The 17,189-nt window shown below is 28.1% G+C and overlaps 2 protein-coding genes and 1 non-coding gene across 4 annotated transcripts; all 3 read left to right on the plus strand.

Moving 5' to 3' along the window:
• Positions 1-1,389: 1,389 nt before the first annotated feature.
• Positions 1,390-2,887, plus strand: LOC102596090 (EPIDERMAL PATTERNING FACTOR-like protein 1). 2 transcript variants are annotated; one of them, XM_015304785.1, is made up of 3 exons: positions 1,390-1,756; positions 2,057-2,158; positions 2,334-2,887. In XM_015304785.1, exons 1-3 carry the CDS (start codon positions 1,604-1,606, stop codon positions 2,514-2,516), a joined length of 438 nt encoding a protein of 145 aa, XP_015160271.1. In that variant the 5' UTR covers positions 1,390-1,603; the 3' UTR covers positions 2,517-2,887. The 2 variants fall into 2 exon arrangements, with proteins under 2 accessions (XP_015160271.1, XP_006366229.1); XM_006366167.2 differs by having other exon boundaries at positions 1,397-1,756; positions 2,057-2,149.
• Positions 2,888-5,209: 2,322 nt separating this feature from the next.
• TRNAY-GUA (transfer RNA tyrosine (anticodon GUA)) lies at positions 5,210-5,293 on the plus strand. Its single transcript is given in 2 exon segments — positions 5,210-5,246; positions 5,258-5,293. It is a non-coding gene; the product is annotated as a tRNA-Tyr (tRNA).
• Positions 5,294-14,545: 9,252 nt separating this feature from the next.
• LOC102596417 (myb-related protein 315-like) lies at positions 14,546-16,803 on the plus strand. Its single transcript, XM_006366168.2, has 3 exons — positions 14,546-14,747; positions 15,179-15,308; positions 15,783-16,803. The coding sequence occupies exons 1-3, from the start codon at positions 14,615-14,617 to the stop codon at positions 16,558-16,560; spliced, it is 1,041 nt and encodes a 346-aa protein (XP_006366230.1). The 5' UTR covers positions 14,546-14,614; the 3' UTR covers positions 16,561-16,803.
• Positions 16,804-17,189: the final 386 nt, after the last annotated feature.

Here is a 17,189-nt window from a genome sequence, read left to right on the forward strand (position 1 = left end):
CTATATATATATATATATATATATATATATATATATTAAAATATTCTTTGAATTTTGTAGTTTTATTACTAAATATTCTATACATTAAAGAATTAAAAATTTGGGAGTCAGTATGCTATACTACTCTCTATTTTAATTTATTTGTATTATTTAAATTTGTACAAAGTTTAAAATAATAAAGAAGATCGAATGCTTCATATGCTTCACCATAGAATAAATCAATCCAATTTCCAATTTTTTTCAATGCAATCACTTTATATCTCCGACACAATAAAGAACACAGTGGAAGGAAACAGTCCTAGCTTTCGTCCAGCCGATCATTCTGCTGGCTTCCTTATCATTAATTTGTTCGTAGCAATTGTGATCTCTCAAAAGAATTGTTGACGATTTTTAAATCTTATGATCTTAAATTCAAAATATGTTAAATATATTATAATATCTTTTAACATTGTTGTCTTATATTAAAAGTATATAAAATATACTAAAATATTATTTAATCTTACAAAATCTTAAATATATTATATTTTTTTTTAAAATAAAAATAATATAAACAAATTGAAACAAAAAAATAATAATAATAACCACAAGGTAAAGCTTATATCCTATTCTCTCCTCATCTGTTAAATCAATCAGAGTCAAACTTCACTGCCCATTTTTTTCTTTTATTTCTGCAAAATCTGAAAACCAAAGTGTCTCTGTCTCATTAAATGTTTTTTCTAGCCACTCTAATTTTTAGTATTAAATAATTAAAATTGGATAGGTATTTTAATATATAACAAACAAATAAAAATGAATGCAAAAACTAGTGTATAAAACTGTTTATATTTAAGTTTTTAATGCACATTTATTATTACTACCAGAAAATTGTTAGTAATATCCAACGGGACCACCGGAAGCAAATGATGTTTGTGTTTGAGGTCCCCAAATAATTATTTTTGTGAAAACATTAAATCTTGTTTTTTTTAAAATAATAATAATAAAAAATATATATATATATAAACTAATTAAATTTTCTTTAAATTTGTAGCTTCATAAATTTAGTATGAGATTTTTATCATTTTATAATAAAATTTTAACCGTCGCTAATTATGTTGATAGAGAAGGACATTTGCCAACAAAAGTTATGATGGAGTGACAAGTATTTTTTTATTCTTGATCAAAAGCTTAATCAGATTCAAGTCTTCTTAGATACAAAGTCACTTTTATTAGAAAGCACGTCCGAATTCAGTCGAACTCCAATATAAATACAAAACAGAGCGAAAAAAAGATAGAGAAAGGAAACTAAATAGGTGGTCCAAATTAATTAAAACCTTCATTCTTCCCTATTACTTCCTCTCCTTTTCCTTGTCTTGTTCTTTTCACTATCTTGTTTTTTTCCCTCTATAATAAAAACAAACACATAGTGTTGAAAACCTCACTCTACACCTCTTAATTTCCCTTCTCTTTAAAGCTAAAAACTTTCAACATAATTAATTCTTCATTTCTCCATCTCCCTACTCAAATTCTTTTTCTTCTCTACTTCTAGAGGCAATTAGGGTTTTTCATCTCTTTTTTTTCTTTCTTCTTTATGTGAAGTTATATATAATTTAAGAAAAATGCTACAATGGAAGCTATGAGTATAACTTCACTTTTTTCCTCATTAATTTTCTCTATCAAAGAAATTGTTATTGCATTTCTCATTCTTCTAGTACTACTCTCTCCTAATTCATATTCCTTAAACCCTAATTATAAACATGAAACCCTAGACTCTACAAAGGTAATTATCTCTTAAATTTCTTCTATTATAATCTTTTTTTTTTGTATATATATAGTACTACTAGTACTTGTAGTAGTCCATGTGGTACATGACCAAGAATTTGAATTTTAAATATATGTCGGTGATTTTTAACCATAGACATTTTATAAGGAAGTTAATAGGCTTATCATGAATTAGCTAGTTTAAAAATATAATGTTATTTATTATATATTATATTTAAAAAAATATTGTACATATATATATGGTTCGAGTTGAAAATAGTTGATTGAGTTCTTATTTTTTTGGTTTTGAGTTTTATAGGATGTTTTAGTTGAAGAGAAATCAAGATTGGGTTCGATGCCACCGAGTTGTTACAACAAGTGTAACCAATGCCATCCATGCAGGGCAATTCAAGTCAGTAGCGTACGCAGAATTTTTCAATTATTATCACAATTTGATTTTGTATCATGATTTGTCGTTCTAATTAAAGTTTTATTTTTAAGTTCCAAATTAAATGTTTATTTAGATTTACATGTATATAATTAACATTAAATTTGGGAATAAGTCATGTTGAATGATGCAATTGCCACTAGTGCAGGTACCGAGCCTACCGAGTAATAATGGTGTCGAACCAAGTGGCGATGTGGCTCGAACCCAAGCTAGGTCTATGGACCACAACACGGTAGAATCTTCACTTTCACGTGCGGGAGGTAGCAGGTACTCGAATTACAAGCCACTTGGATGGAAATGCAGATGTGGGGGTCACTTCTACAATCCCTAGCTCAAAATTATCTAATTTTATTAAAAATGAGTCAATGAAACGACGATAGAAATGCCCTTTTTTTTTGTTAATAGAGAGAGCAAATCGACGCTTGAAAAAGTTCTTTGAGATTCTCAATTTAGGACTAAAGAGTTAAAATTAACATGTGGAATATGTAATTTTTTATTTTAATGATTTGTAAAAATTAGAGAAAGTCAAGTCAAGTCAAGACATTAAATGAGGTTGTTATAAGTAGTATTTACTATGGTTGTACATATTGATAATTAAATACTGATCGATTGGTATGGTGTTGATATAAATGTAGTGCGGTAGGTTTTGGATTTTTGGATCTTGATAAAGTATTTTCATATAATCAACTTTAATTCAATGAATACTCTCTCGTTTTAACAATAATTGTTTACTAAACTATTTAAGATGTCCAACAATGCTTGTTTACTTTATGAAATCAATGAATGATTTAACAAAATGGTCTATTTTGCATAGTTCAGGAGCAATTTTGATCCTTTTCAGAATAAGGTTTGACCAAAAGTGCTATTATTTGTCAATTGTAATACTATTAGGGACCGTAAACATGAAGAATTACTCCATCTCTTTTAATTTGTTTGTTTGGTTTAACTTTGACATGTAATTTAACAAAATAAATAAAAGTTCAGAATTTTAAAATACGCAGAATATAGCAAAATGTCTTTTAATTTTGTGATTTTAAACATGTCGTGTAGAAATGTAGAATTAAAGAGTTGTTAAAAAGGTAAAATTACATTCTTGTATAAACAAATTAAAAAGAAAAGTAAGATAGATAAAATTGAAAACGACAGAGATACTTGTTATACTATTATTAATCAACTAAATTTGAGACTCTAAACCAATTTAGACAATGTTAATATATTGACAACTATTTTGATATGTTATACTTCAATGGAGAATCTGTACCTTCACAAGATAAAAATGAAACCGCATACATACTACTCTTTTTAATTCTATTTGTGAAATTACACTGGATACGTTTTGTCGAATATAATAAGAAATCTTTTTCTTATTTTCTTTGAATTTGTTTCAGTGACAGGCACATTATGAGCACAATAATTCCAACTGTCATTGCATGGCAACCACAAATATGACTTCTGATATTTTTTCGATGATTTTTTTTCCTTTGTTGGACAGTCTTTTTCTTGTCCTCTTGGGATTTTCCTGACCTTCTTTTTCAAATCTTGTAAAAACAGACCCCATGCATGTGTTAATTACCAAGAATACCCTCATGAAAAAGACAAATGTGAGGTTAAAATAGTCAGTATTATGTAAGTAAGCAAAAGATTTTATGGTAGTGTATCAGAGGAAAAATAAAAAAGTTGAGTATAATAGAAGCAGAAGAGAAGAGGGCAAGCAAAAAAGTATAGTTGTTGTAGTGTCTCATCAGATTTCAGTCTTTCACCTGTGTCCATAAGATCATACCGGCTAGTCAGCGACGGAATTAGAATTTTTATTAAGAGTATTCAAAAATCGGAAAAAGTAGACACATGAACTAGATAAATAAGGTTCAACATTTATTATATGGACATTAAAAATTATTTTTATCATGTATAACTATTATAATTTTTCTGCTGAGGAATATTGTTCAAATGAATCCCTTGACCACAAGGTGGCTCCGCCCCTGGTAGTAACCATTTTGATTGGTTCTTCATGCATAAAGAGTTTAACTCAATCGTTGAGCGAAAGATTGTTCATGTTCTTTTTTTTATCTAATATATATGGGAGTCTTCCTCTTCCATACTCACCTCATGGTGATTAGGACTAGACATTTGGAGTGTGAACAATATCAACATGAAATTCATGATGAAAGAAATGAATTTTGAAATTAACTCAATCCAAAACTAGCTTATTAAGAGAAGATTGTCAAAAATCATATAAAAAATCTATGTTCCCATGCCACAAACTATGTAGGACTTCAACATCTTCAAACTGGACGTCTAAAACATGAACAATATAAGATGGAGGACCAACATTGGAAAAAATGAATTGAGATTGGGGATGATAATGAAGAGTGAGTGCAGTCCGGGTTGAGATTTAACTCACAAATATTTCAATACCCCCTCCCCCTTACTACCACCAACCAAACGAAAAACTAAATGAAATGAGGTTAATTTTTATTATATAAGATAAAAGGAAAGTTAGGTGCAATAGAAAAGAAAAATATCAATAATCGATCTAGGTCATAGCTTCCACATCAATATTATTCAAATGCTCTATAATTAGTATGAAATTATATCCATCTCAAACGAATTCTACCAACAAACTATAACAATGTGATCAATAATGAGTGTTGTCTTTGCTTTACTATCTATTTATAATATAGGTATACATAGAGGAAACACAATAAATTATCATAATTTTAGAAATTTAACATTTGAAGGTTATGAAAATGAAAGATATGTGAGTTACGTTATTGAGATTATTAAGAAAATAGGTCATGAAAATAAAAAAGATGTGGGTTATAAAATGAATTTTTCAGCAAATATTTTACAGAAAAAAAAGTATAAAATAATTTCTAGCCTATGATAAGTGCTACCTCACTTTTCTATTGCCTAGACTAGATTTAAATATATATAGATTAAGTAACAAACAAATATAACATATGTTTTGTATAACCTATGAGTTCCATTTAGTTTATATTTAATATGAATGAAACTTTTGTCAAACCGACCTTAGCTCAGTTGGTAGAGCGGAGGACTGTAGTTGTTGCTGAAATCCTTAGGTCGCTGGTTCGAATCCGGCAGGTCGGATTCTATTTTTAAAAAATCTTTTTTTTGACTATTTCGGATTGGCGGTAAATCACCCTCTACCAAATATGATTCCTTTCTTATGACTCGAACCCGAGACTTCAATATGAACTTGACTAATATCCAGTGACACAACTTGTGTCATTGAACTTATACCATAGGGCATAACTTGTGTCACCGAACTTATACCATGGGGCATCACTTGTGTCACCGAACTTATGTCTCGTGGCATAACTTGTGCCACTAAATTTATGCCTTACGATTTTATATTTTTAATATCAAGGGTAAAAGTTCACCTTGCTAATTAAATGACACTGAACTTATGCTCCAAAGCAAAGATTCTCTAAAAATGTATGCCTAGTGAATTTACATCATAGTTAAGTATACCTTGGACAACAAATTTTAATAAAGATCACAAATTTGATGGGCAAAAATTAAAGACCACCTCAAAATAGGGACATTTGTTCGAATGACCCAAAGAAAACCCCTGTATATGCAAATTGGGCTATTATTGGGCCTTCTTGAACAATTGGGTACATATGGGCCACTATGAAGTTTCGTATACAATGCCTTAAAACTGATTTGATTCTTCTAAGGATAAATCACATAAATATGCAATATTACAAAAATATTTACCATCTATGGTAATATAATTTTTCTAACTAAATATAACAATTTTTTAGAATTAAAAAATTGTACTGTTTATCTTCCTTCGCCTCTTTCTCTGCCCTTTTCCCCTTCCTCCTCTTCTTTTTTTTATTTTTCTTCTTCTTTGTCGTCTCTTTCTGTGTCATTCTTTCTCTTCCTCCTCTTTTTTTTTTTGAAATTTTCATTTAAATAACTGTTTTTAAATCAATTTTTGCCTATATTTCACTATTTTTATCCAAAAACACGACGAGAAGAGGAATAGAAAAATCAAAAAATTGTACAATATCATGTTCTCAAATAGAAATTTCAAATCTTTAAAATTATAGAAACAAGAGTTCACCATTGATGGTCATTATAAAGATTCAAATTTTGAATTCATTTATTTGAATTTTACGAATTTGTGTTTAGTTTTTTTTTTTATGACAAGGGAAATCCCCAGCCGCTACCCTTTGGGTAAAACTCCCGCTCCTATGCAATAGCTCGCAAACCACATAGGAGAGGTAACTCGCACTAGGCAAACCTGGTTTGACGAGCTCAACCTAGAAGGCAAACCCCTTGCTTTCGCAGGCAAGGGATTTTGAAATTGAGACCTTAGTTTGGATAGGTTGTTCCTACAAATAATTGAAAATGTCGTTTGGAGTTTATATCCCAATTTTAAGAGGGTTTGGTTAAGTTTATAATTGATTTTAGGAGAAATATTAGATCAAAACTCGAAAAAGGTGAAGTTTATGGAACGGTATCGCGATTGTATTAAAGTTGTATTAGATATGTTTCATAATTGTATTAAAATCACGAACAATACATTTATAATACATATTATAAACTTCACTCCTTTTTAGTGATATCAACCAAACTAATTTAAGCAACACACTTGTAATACATTTATAACATATGCACAATACATTTGTAATACATATTGCAAACCTCACTCATGTTCTTAGTGATACAAACTAAAATAATTTATAATTAACACACATATAATACATGTTTTATTCATGAATAATACAAGTTTAATTCAGTCTATAAATTATTGTCTTGTCTTTCGTTAGTTACGTTTTTCATTTATTGTTAATTTTCTCTTCTAATTCAACTTTAATATTGTATAATTCACTTTTAATGCAAATTTAATTCATTTTGTAGTTTATTATTTGTTACTGTTAGATTACTTGTTTAATTCATTATTGATATAAGTTTAATTCACTCTATAGATCATTGTCTGGTGTTTCATTAGTTACATTTTTATTCATGCTTACTTCAACTTTAATATTTGTGTATACACTTTTAATACAAGTTAATTCATTTTGCAGTTTATTGGTTGATTTGTTATGATTGAATTATTTCTTTAATTCATTATTGATACAAGTTTTATTCAGTTTACAAATCACATAATGCTCTTTCGTTTGCTACATTTTGTATTCATGTTTAATTCGCTTCTAATTCAACTTTAATAAGTGTGTAATACATTTGACAGTTTATTATGTTTCTTCATTTGTTACAATTAGATTATTTGTCTAATTAATTATTGATACAAGTTTTATTCAGTCTACGAATCGTTGACTTCTCTTCCGTTTGTGATTAGTTTTGATAGGTTGTTCCTACAAATAGTTGAAAATATAGTTTGGAGTTTATATCTCAATTTTAAGAAAGTTTGGTTAAGTTTAGAATTGACTTTAGGAAAAATATTGGATTGAAGCTCAAAAAGGATGAAGTTTACGAAACTATATCGCATTTGTATTAAAGTTGTATTAGATATGTTTCATAATTGTATTAAAATTGTATTAAATACATCCTACATTTATAATACATATTGCAAACTTCACTCCCTTTTTAATGATATCAGCTAAAATAATTTAGGTAGCACACTTATAATACATTTATAATACATGCACTTTTTAATACATATTGCAAACATCACTCACATTCTTAGTGATACAAACCAAAAGTAATTTATAAGACACATAGAATACATGTTTTATTCATTAATAATACATTTATAATACGTATTACACGCTTCACTCATTTTTTACGGATACCAACAAGAATAATTTAGGTAACACACTAATAATACATTTATAAGATATGCACAATACATTTTTAATACATATTGCAACCATCACTCATTTTCTTAGTGATAAAAACAAAGATAATTTATAAGATACATATGATTTAAGTTTTATTCATGAAAAATATGAGTTTAATCCAGGTTATAGATCATTGTCTTGTCTTTTTTGTTAGTTACGTTTTTCATTCATTCTTAATTCTCTCTTTTAATTCAACTTTAATATTGTGTAATACAATTTTAAAGCAATTTAATTTATTTTGCAATTTTTTGATTTATTTGTTACTATTGGATTACTTGTTTAATTCATTATTAATACAAGTTTAATTTACTCTATAGATCATTGCGTGTAATATATTTTTAATTCAACTTTAATATGTGTGTAATACATTTTTAATTCAAGTTTAATTCATTTTGCAATTTGTTATGTCACTTCATTTGTTACGATTAAATTATTTATTTAATTAATTAATTATTGATACAAATTTTATTCATTCTATGAATCATTCACTACTCTACGAAAGAAAGTAGAGAGAGAAACAAAAGGAAAAAAAAAAGCAACAAAAAGAGAGAGAAAGAGCAGCAAAAAGAAAGAAAAAAAAGAAAAAAAACAACAAAAAGAAAGTAAGAGAGAAAGAGCAACAAAAAGAAAGGAGCGAACAAGAGAGAAAAATTAAAAAGTTGATAGAGAAAAAAAGAGAAAGAGGCGAGAGAGAGAAAAATATAATAAAATATATAGTACTCTATTGTTTTATATTGCTATAAATGGTAATATAGTATTATTTTATATTGCTATAAATGGTAATAATTAAAGAGTATATCTAAAATAAGTAATTATTTTTTAAAAAGGATCCACTCAAGTAATTAATTCTTCTTCTAAAGTGTTCTTAGTTTGAATGTTAAAAACAAAAAAGCTCTTACAAGTCAAGTGTGTGGTAGATAATTTGTTTTCGATAGACTCTCGGCTACGGCTAAAAAAAAAGGTATAATCAAAGCATGATTGAAAGAAAAATAATACTAGAAAAGCAAGATATTCATAGCAAATGAAACAGCATGCAAGTAAATTTTTAAGAATAAAATACTATATATGTGACTGACTACTAACTAATACTAAAATCTGGAGAAGAGTAGATATTAATATGGAAAATAAATCACACTGTTTTTGGACCCCAACTTGGATCTTGTATTGCATCATGAAAATGAAAGAGATTTTATGGAGCTAGTATACTATATTTGGAATTAAATGGTTGCAAATTGCAATATCTAACTAGAAATTAAAGTTTTTTTTTTGGAATTCCAGGATAACCCGCAGCTGCTACAACCTCTGCCCTTCGGGTGAGCACTTTGTGCGCACTGGATAAACTTCCACTGTGTAATAGCCTGCAAACCACACAGGAGATGTAAACCGCACTAGACAAGCCCTATGCGACAGGCTCGACTTAAAAGGCATTGAGGAGGGAATCGATCCCGGGTCATCCGTGTGGATAACCACCCTCCAACCAACTGAGCCATCCCGAAGGACAAAAATTAAAGTTATATATTGCAATTTCTCCATAAATAATTTTAAACAAGCAGTGTCAGACTATTATCACAATTTGTTTCAGTAAATTTAATTACGCTAAGATTGTGAAGGTTAAAGTTTTAATTCTCGTAGAAATTAGTATTTAATTACTTGTATTGTTTTAAAGTGATGTCAACCTATTATATTTACACATTATTTCCAAAAAAAATATCATATACACCCTTAATGAAGGATGTTGTAGTGCCTTTATACTCTTTGGAAGTTGTTGGGCCAACTCTGTTAGGGAAGAGTGAAGAAACGAAAAAAATGAACAAATTGAAGATACTATTCCAACATTATTAATACGAAAACTTACATAAATTCCATTAGTTTAGAAGCTAATTATTCAGATACGCTCTAGTTTGCGATATTACGTATCTTACCAAATTTTAGTGCATCAGATATATTCAGATACATCCAGATACATATATCTCGGGATACATTAGATCAAAATTAGATGTAATTTGTTCAAAATACATTGTATACAAGTGGATTCGCATGTATCTAAGATACATAACAAATTTTGCTTGCCTCCCTCACCTCTCTTCCATCTCGCTCACCACTCTCCTATGTATACATGTGAATCACACCAGATACATACAAATACATGTATATATCTAGTGTGTATTTAGTGTTATTCGTTTGTATCTGGGATGCATAACGAAACTCGCTTGCCTCTCCCCCTATTTTAATGTATCTGGTAGCATACATGTATCTAAGTGTATCTTCCTCAATATATGGTTTGAAGCTCTTAATTAATGGTAATATAGGTAATATTTTTGAAAGTATAAATAATAATAGTATATTATTGAAGTGTGTCTAATCATATAGTTTCTCCTTTATTAATTATTAATAATAAGACACGATTCAAGTATAATACTACAATTAATACTCCTAGAATGAGTTTTCATTTCTAAGAATGTTTTTCAAGATAACATCATTAAAAATATAATTTGAAGGAAATCTTATATTCATCATTATAAATACATGGAAAAAAAACATTTTATTCTTAAAATTAATGAAATTACTATAGCATATAAATATAAAGATATTGACCCCACTTTATTTTATTAATTATTGGTTTCAACCAAAGTTGTTGGACTATTTTTGAATTAAGTTGATAATATCAATACAAAAGGCATCAAACTTTGTACTATTACTAAGAATATACGTTTCACGTGTATTACAAGTAATTATCTGTTTATTTTCAAACTTAGTACGTGTACATCATATATGTGCTACAAAATTAATTAATTGTGATTTAATTTGCTTTCCTTAAACAAATTAAATAATTATGTAGAGTTTGATAGTTCATTATATATATATAAATTACCTAACATTTTTCTAGTTTAGTGTCTAAAACTATCATTATCACAAAGATTTATATTAGTACATATAGAGAAAGAAATCTAACTTGTTTAATGCTGATAATTAGTTTTCCATTTATTAATATTCTCGTTAGTCTTTAATATATATTGTGAACTTATGAATTAGTTGTCCTCATGTTGTTTTGTTTTCCCTACCTACCTATCTAACTCTTGAATGTAACACTAACTAAAAAAAGCAAATAAAAATTAACTATGAAATTCATCGCTAAATTTATTACTTAAGAAATTATAATGATGTTCAGTAGGATAAGCATTAATCTTTAATTTTCAGTGACAAAATTATATTTATTTGTCACTAATCGTATAATAGGAGTTTCAAGCTTAAATGTTGATTGCTGCAAAAAAGTCACATGTTTGGTCCTTACAAAAATGTGTTGGGACATATAATATAATTAAATAAATAAAAATGTATACTCTTTAATATAGAATAACATGTATTTCTTGAAAGATATTTCAGATAATCATCCATTAAAAAAAAGTGATCAAATTTGTAATTTTGAAAGCAAGATAAGTTATGTACTATCTGAATAGGACATGATTTAAAAATAATTTAATAATATAAAAATGGTTTATATTTACTTTTTCTCAGAGTTGGATTAATTATTTTTTACCTATAAAACTTGCAATATTTATAAATATAAACATATAGCTAGCTAGGTTAGGTCCAGAGATCTAGCAATAGAGACCCTTCTTGTTTAATAAGCAGGTCACCTACATTTAAAGATCATCTCTTTTCTATTTTTTGTCTATCTCAAATTATCTATCGTAATTTTTTTAACATGTTTTAAAAGAAATATTAGTAATTAAAAAGATTTTTTGATTATTTTTTCTTCATTAATGTCTTGAGATATAATCTCTCTTCAGTAAATATTTAATCTATTGAGATATTTATAGTCTTTAAAAACAATTTAAAACTACTATTGAAGATAAAATGAGAAAGAAAGACATGATTAATTAATTTAATTTTGAATTTTCAAAATGACAAATAACTTAGTCGGGATATCACAATCATAAAAAAAAATTTAAAATAATTATCTTTTAAAACCATGATATATAGAATTTGAGATGAAAAGCAATGTTACTTGATCAATGTAGCTCTCTGTCAAAGTTAATGAGGATTGGATTAATTATAAAAAAAAACTATCTAATTATACAAATATTCCTATTATATTTATTAATTCTCTCTATAGTTTAAAATAATTACATATTGTTTACTAATTAATAGTTTAATATCAAATTTTAAGTCAAATATACAAAGATACGCATATTTTTTGCTATCAGATACACTCTGAAATACAAATGCATAGAGAGGTGAGCGAGAGAGGAGAAATACGAGTGAGATAGGAAGGAGGTGAGCGAGAGAGGATAAATGCGAGCGAGCGAGAAAATTAATGCATACATGTGAATACACTAGATAAATGTATCTGGGATCAGGGGCATAACTATAACGTCGGAAAATTACGTTGTATATATATGTCAAATTCTACACTTAAAGGATATATATTTAAAATTGGACACCCTTGACAAAAACTATGCCTTTGACACAATGACAATGGATGTCCATTTGAATGAAGGAGTTTCAGATTCGAACCTAAAATAACACAATATTTTTTTACTTTATTTTGACAGCCACATACTATTATTTTTGGATACCCTTAATAAAATCCGCCATTGTCACCCTTAACAAAATTTCTGACTCCGCCATTGTCTGAAATATCATATATACATTTTTGAAATACAGACACATAGGGAGAGAGGCGAGTGAGATATACCATAGGTGAGTGAGATAGTCATGTATCTCGAGATAGTCGTGTATTCCACATGTGAATCCACTTGATCAATACAATATATATGAAATAAGTCAACCTATTTTTGATTTTATACATCCAAAATACATATATCTGAACGCGTCGTATACATAGGAATGAACGTAGATACATGGCACTAGAATCATACAAAATCCTAGGATACATGATACATTATTGGGTGAAAACCCAATCCAGCAAGCAAATAAGTTGTTTAGCTGACAGTAACACAATATGTTGAAATCCTTACTAAGAAAAATAATTAATTCTCTTAAGGTGACATCACTTCCTCTTTTAAACTAATCCCTTTGCTTTCTTTTAATAAATTAATACTTTATTAATTATTAATAGTTTTTACTTAAAAAATGTGATCTAAGTTGGTCTACCAGACAAAGAACCTTTGTGGAAGAAGCAACCATATGTGGATGAAAATTGAAGTGAGTGTTGCTTTCTAGGAGAAAAAACAAACCTTAACTAACTTTCGTGAAGAAGGGGGTTAAATGAAAGGTTAAATTCCTTTTAATAGTAAATAAAATTTGGAAGTGGCAATGATTATAACACAGTTTAACTGAGCATAAAGTTTAAGAAAAAACGAGAAGATCTTTAAAAGTTGTAGTTAGAGATGTTCATGGTATGATTACGGCTACCATATCAAATTAATTTGGAATGGTTCAATATTTTTAAAGTTGATTTTGATAAATTTTGAAACAATAAGTCGATAGTCGACCTGTATACAATGGAGAGTAAAATTTTAACTTTTCAAAAAACTTCTCAATTGTATCATATTAACCACACTTAGACGAATAATCAAGAAAAAAGCAAAAACATTTTTTTGTCGTTAATTAATAATCATAGAAAGTACATTTTAATTGAGACAAACAATACTATAAAGTTTACATAATCTAACAAGTAAGGATCAAAATATCCACAACTCTAAAAAAAGAAATCAGAAATATTAAAGTATTTAAAAAGAAATACCCCAAAATTAAGTTGAATATTATTTAAAATAAATACTTCAATAGTTTTCAAGATGGTATAAGGCTTTTGAAATTTATAATATTAAACGTGTCATCGTATTAATTTTATGACTTTTTTGGTATGATAGGTAAAGTTCAATATCTTTAACAAACAAATACTCTTTTGTCCCAAATTATTACGCATATTTTTTTAGTCAATTTTAAAAAAAGAATTAGACATTTTTTATCTGAAAAATATCTAATGACACTATTAAATTTTTATTCATATTGAGTCCCACTTATTTGACAAAAAAGTCCACAAATTTATACTCTTTATAAGGATAGTTTTGAAACATTACAAAGTCTTCTCATATTTCTTAAATTTCATATCCAATCAAATTACACTACGAAACAAAAAGAATAATAATTTTATACTACCTTCATCCACTTTTAATTGTCATACTTTCCTTTTTTAGAGTCAAACTATAAAAACTTTGACTAATATTTTACGATGTATTTTTTCATCATTTTAATATAACTTTGAAAATTAGTTAAATTAACTTTCGAAAAGCACAACATGACAACTAAAAGTGGACGAAATGAGTAATTTTACTGATACAACATGTAAAATTATCAGTAAAATTATTGACCAATTAACCACACAGAGATTTGAGGGGTACGCAAATTGACAAGCAACTACTTCCAACACATAAATGTGAAAACAAATAATAAATAATTAAACTCTCACATAAGTCATGTTTTGTACAACATAAGTAATTATAAGTATTATATATATGAGGTTTGAGTAGTTATTTTAGTAGGAGTTGAAGGAGGCATCTAATAATTAGCCAAATCATCAAAGAGAATTATATTATAAAGTATTAATTAAAGTGTTTAAAGAGAGAAAATGGGAAGGTCTCCTTGTTGTGATGAGAGTGGTCTAAAGAAAGGTCCATGGACACCAGAAGAAGATCAAAAACTCACCAATCATATCAATAAACATGGACATGGTAGCTGGAGAGCCCTCCCTAAACTTGCAGGTATTTTCCCATATGCTTCTGGTCCGATAGGTCGATCGCCCTCTAGTCAGTAATTAACTTATGGCTATATAGAGCTAGGCATACACTGGCATGTTGAGATTCTTTTTCAAAATTGATATATCGATTCTGTCATATAAGTGAAGAAGAATCGTAGCATAGGGTTCACATAAACATTTTTCGGTTATAATAGTTTAAAAATAAATTATCTTTCATGTTCGTAATTGCAATGATTTTTTAAAAATTGAGATTGTAAAGAATTTTTATACTGTTAGGTCTGGATTCTATAGCACATAAATTGTTTAATTTTCAAAATTACAAATCATATATTTTAAAAAGGTTTATTTATGAATATTCTTTGAAGTGATATGATTGATGATGTATATAACTTTTATTAACTTACTCCAAAATTTTATTTTGTTGATATTATGTAGGTCTTAATAGATGTGGAAAGAGTTGCAGATTAAGATGGAGTAATTATCTTAGACCAGATATTAAAAGAGGCAAGTTTTCTGAAGAAGAGGAACAAACAATTCTCAATCTCCATGCTGTATTAGGAAACAAGTAATTATCTTTCTTTATTTCTTCTCCTTTTATTTTCTTGTTTTTCTTCGAAATTTGACTATGATGAAATGAAATTTTGAATTTTGTTTTTTGGATTCATGCATATCTTATTATGCAAAATTTTATGTTGAGATTATAATTATTTATATATCTCAACCAAACATTGTAGTATCTTATGTCAGATTTTATGTTGGGGTTAATTTTTCCTCTTACTCAAGCCAAACAACTCCCAATAACATATATAAGATGAACTATCACTATATATTAATAACATGTTATAGGAGGTAATGTGTCTTATTTGGTAGCTCTACTACTCTAATTCGTTATCCATGATTAACTATAAAATGTTTTAGGTAATCTGATAGTGCAAAATTTTACGTTATCATATATAATAAACAAGTTGGCTTTGTCTTTATTTTTTTAATTTTTTTTTATGGAGTATAAAAGTAAAACTCTTCTTTTATCATATTCAAGGTGGTCAGCAATTGCAACTCATCTACCGGGGCGGACTGACAATGAAATCAAGAATTTTTGGAACACTCATTTGAAGAAGAAGCTAATACAAATGGGATATGATCCAATGACTCATAGACCTAGAACTGATATCTTTAATAGCTTGCAACATCTCATAGCTTTGGTAAATTTGAAGGAACTAATTGAAAATCACTCATGGGAAGAACAAGCTATGAGACTTCATTACTTGCAAAATCTTCTACAACAACCTCACAACAATATGAGTACTTTAAGTGGTATCCAAAATGTGGAAGCTTATGATCTTTTAAATTTTTTAAAAGATAGTCAATTCTTAAGTACTAATAATAATTTGGGAAATCATATAGTTCAACAAATTCCTTCAAGTCTTGATCAACCTATAATTCAAGATTCAATCTCTTTTTCCCATTTGCCTGAATTACACACCCCTAGTAGTTTCCAAACTTCTTTAAACAAAGATAGGGTTCGACCTCAAGACACTGAGTTTAGGGTTATGAGCCAAGGAGAAACTTCACCGGCTTCTCCATGGCTCCCTTCTTTACCTCCTCCACCGCCTCCTCCAGTCATAAATGATCAGAGAAATAAAGAAAATTCATCAGAAGTGGTGATTTCGTCTTGCTTGTCAGAAGAGAGAAAACATCCAAATCATCTTTTTCAGCCAGATAACGAGCAGTCATTCAACAATATTGAAGAAGCTCCACCTTCTATTTGGTCCGACCTACTTGAAGATTCTTTTTTCCAAGATATTGATAAGTTTTAAAAACTATTAGATCCCTTGGAGTTTCAACTTGTTCAGATAACGAGTGATCACTCTACTTAAGAATCATTTTTCCAAGATATTGCAATTTTTTAAAAGAGTAATGTGTTGTATAAGTTGCTTGGAGTTTTAACTTTCACAAAACTTTTCTTTTCTTTCATTTTTCTCCTCAAGTTTAATTACTAATTGCCTTCATTTTGTTTTCATTAGATAGTTATATACATTTTCCACTAGTATGGTGAATTAATGAATAAAGGCACAAATGTTTAGATTAGTATATAAGTTTTGTAATTTTCAATTACTTTGCCCTTCATCTTTTTTTTCCTTCTTCTTATTTTCTTACACATGTATTGTGAATAACATTTTTGTCATATATTCTTCCTAAGTTGAATCACACTTTATAATAACAAGTACCAATAATAAAATTTCATTTCAATTTATTTAGTTTAAACCAAATACATATTTTATATCGTATCTTGTATATCTCATTTTAATCTAATAAACCAAACATAACTAATAAAAATATGGGATAAGGATCTGAAAAATATCCCAACTTTGGTCGGATTTGCTGTTGCGATACTAAACTTTCATAAGGACCTATTACCTCCCTAGACTATTTAATACCGTATTTT

Source organism: Solanum tuberosum, unplaced genomic scaffold, assembly GCF_000226075.1.
Source record: "Solanum tuberosum cultivar DM 1-3 516 R44 unplaced genomic scaffold, SolTub_3.0 scf00619, whole genome shotgun sequence".
Taxonomy (NCBI): Eukaryota; Viridiplantae; Streptophyta; class Magnoliopsida; order Solanales; family Solanaceae; genus Solanum; species Solanum tuberosum.

What these genes read in the sequence shown, in the direction of transcription:
- LOC102596090 (XM_015304785.1), top strand. Translation starts at nt 1,604, where the DNA reads ATGGAAGCTATGAGTATAACTTCACTTTTTTCCTCATTAATTTTCTCT. An exon ending in AAACCCTAGACTCTACAAAG is followed by an intron (nt 1,757 to 2,056) that starts GTAATTATCTCT and finishes TGAGTTTTATAG; the next exon opens with GATGTTTTAGTTGAAGAGAA. An exon ending in GGGCAATTCAAGTCAGTAGC is followed by an intron (nt 2,159 to 2,333) that starts GTACGCAGAATT and finishes CCACTAGTGCAG; the next exon opens with GTACCGAGCCTACCGAGTAA.
- LOC102596417 (XM_006366168.2), top strand. Translation starts at nt 14,615, where the DNA reads ATGGGAAGGTCTCCTTGTTGTGATGAGAGTGGTCTAAAGAAAGGTCCA. An exon ending in AGCCCTCCCTAAACTTGCAG is followed by an intron (nt 14,748 to 15,178) that starts GTATTTTCCCAT and finishes GATATTATGTAG; the next exon opens with GTCTTAATAGATGTGGAAAG. An exon ending in CATGCTGTATTAGGAAACAA is followed by an intron (nt 15,309 to 15,782) that starts GTAATTATCTTT and finishes ATCATATTCAAG; the next exon opens with GTGGTCAGCAATTGCAACTC.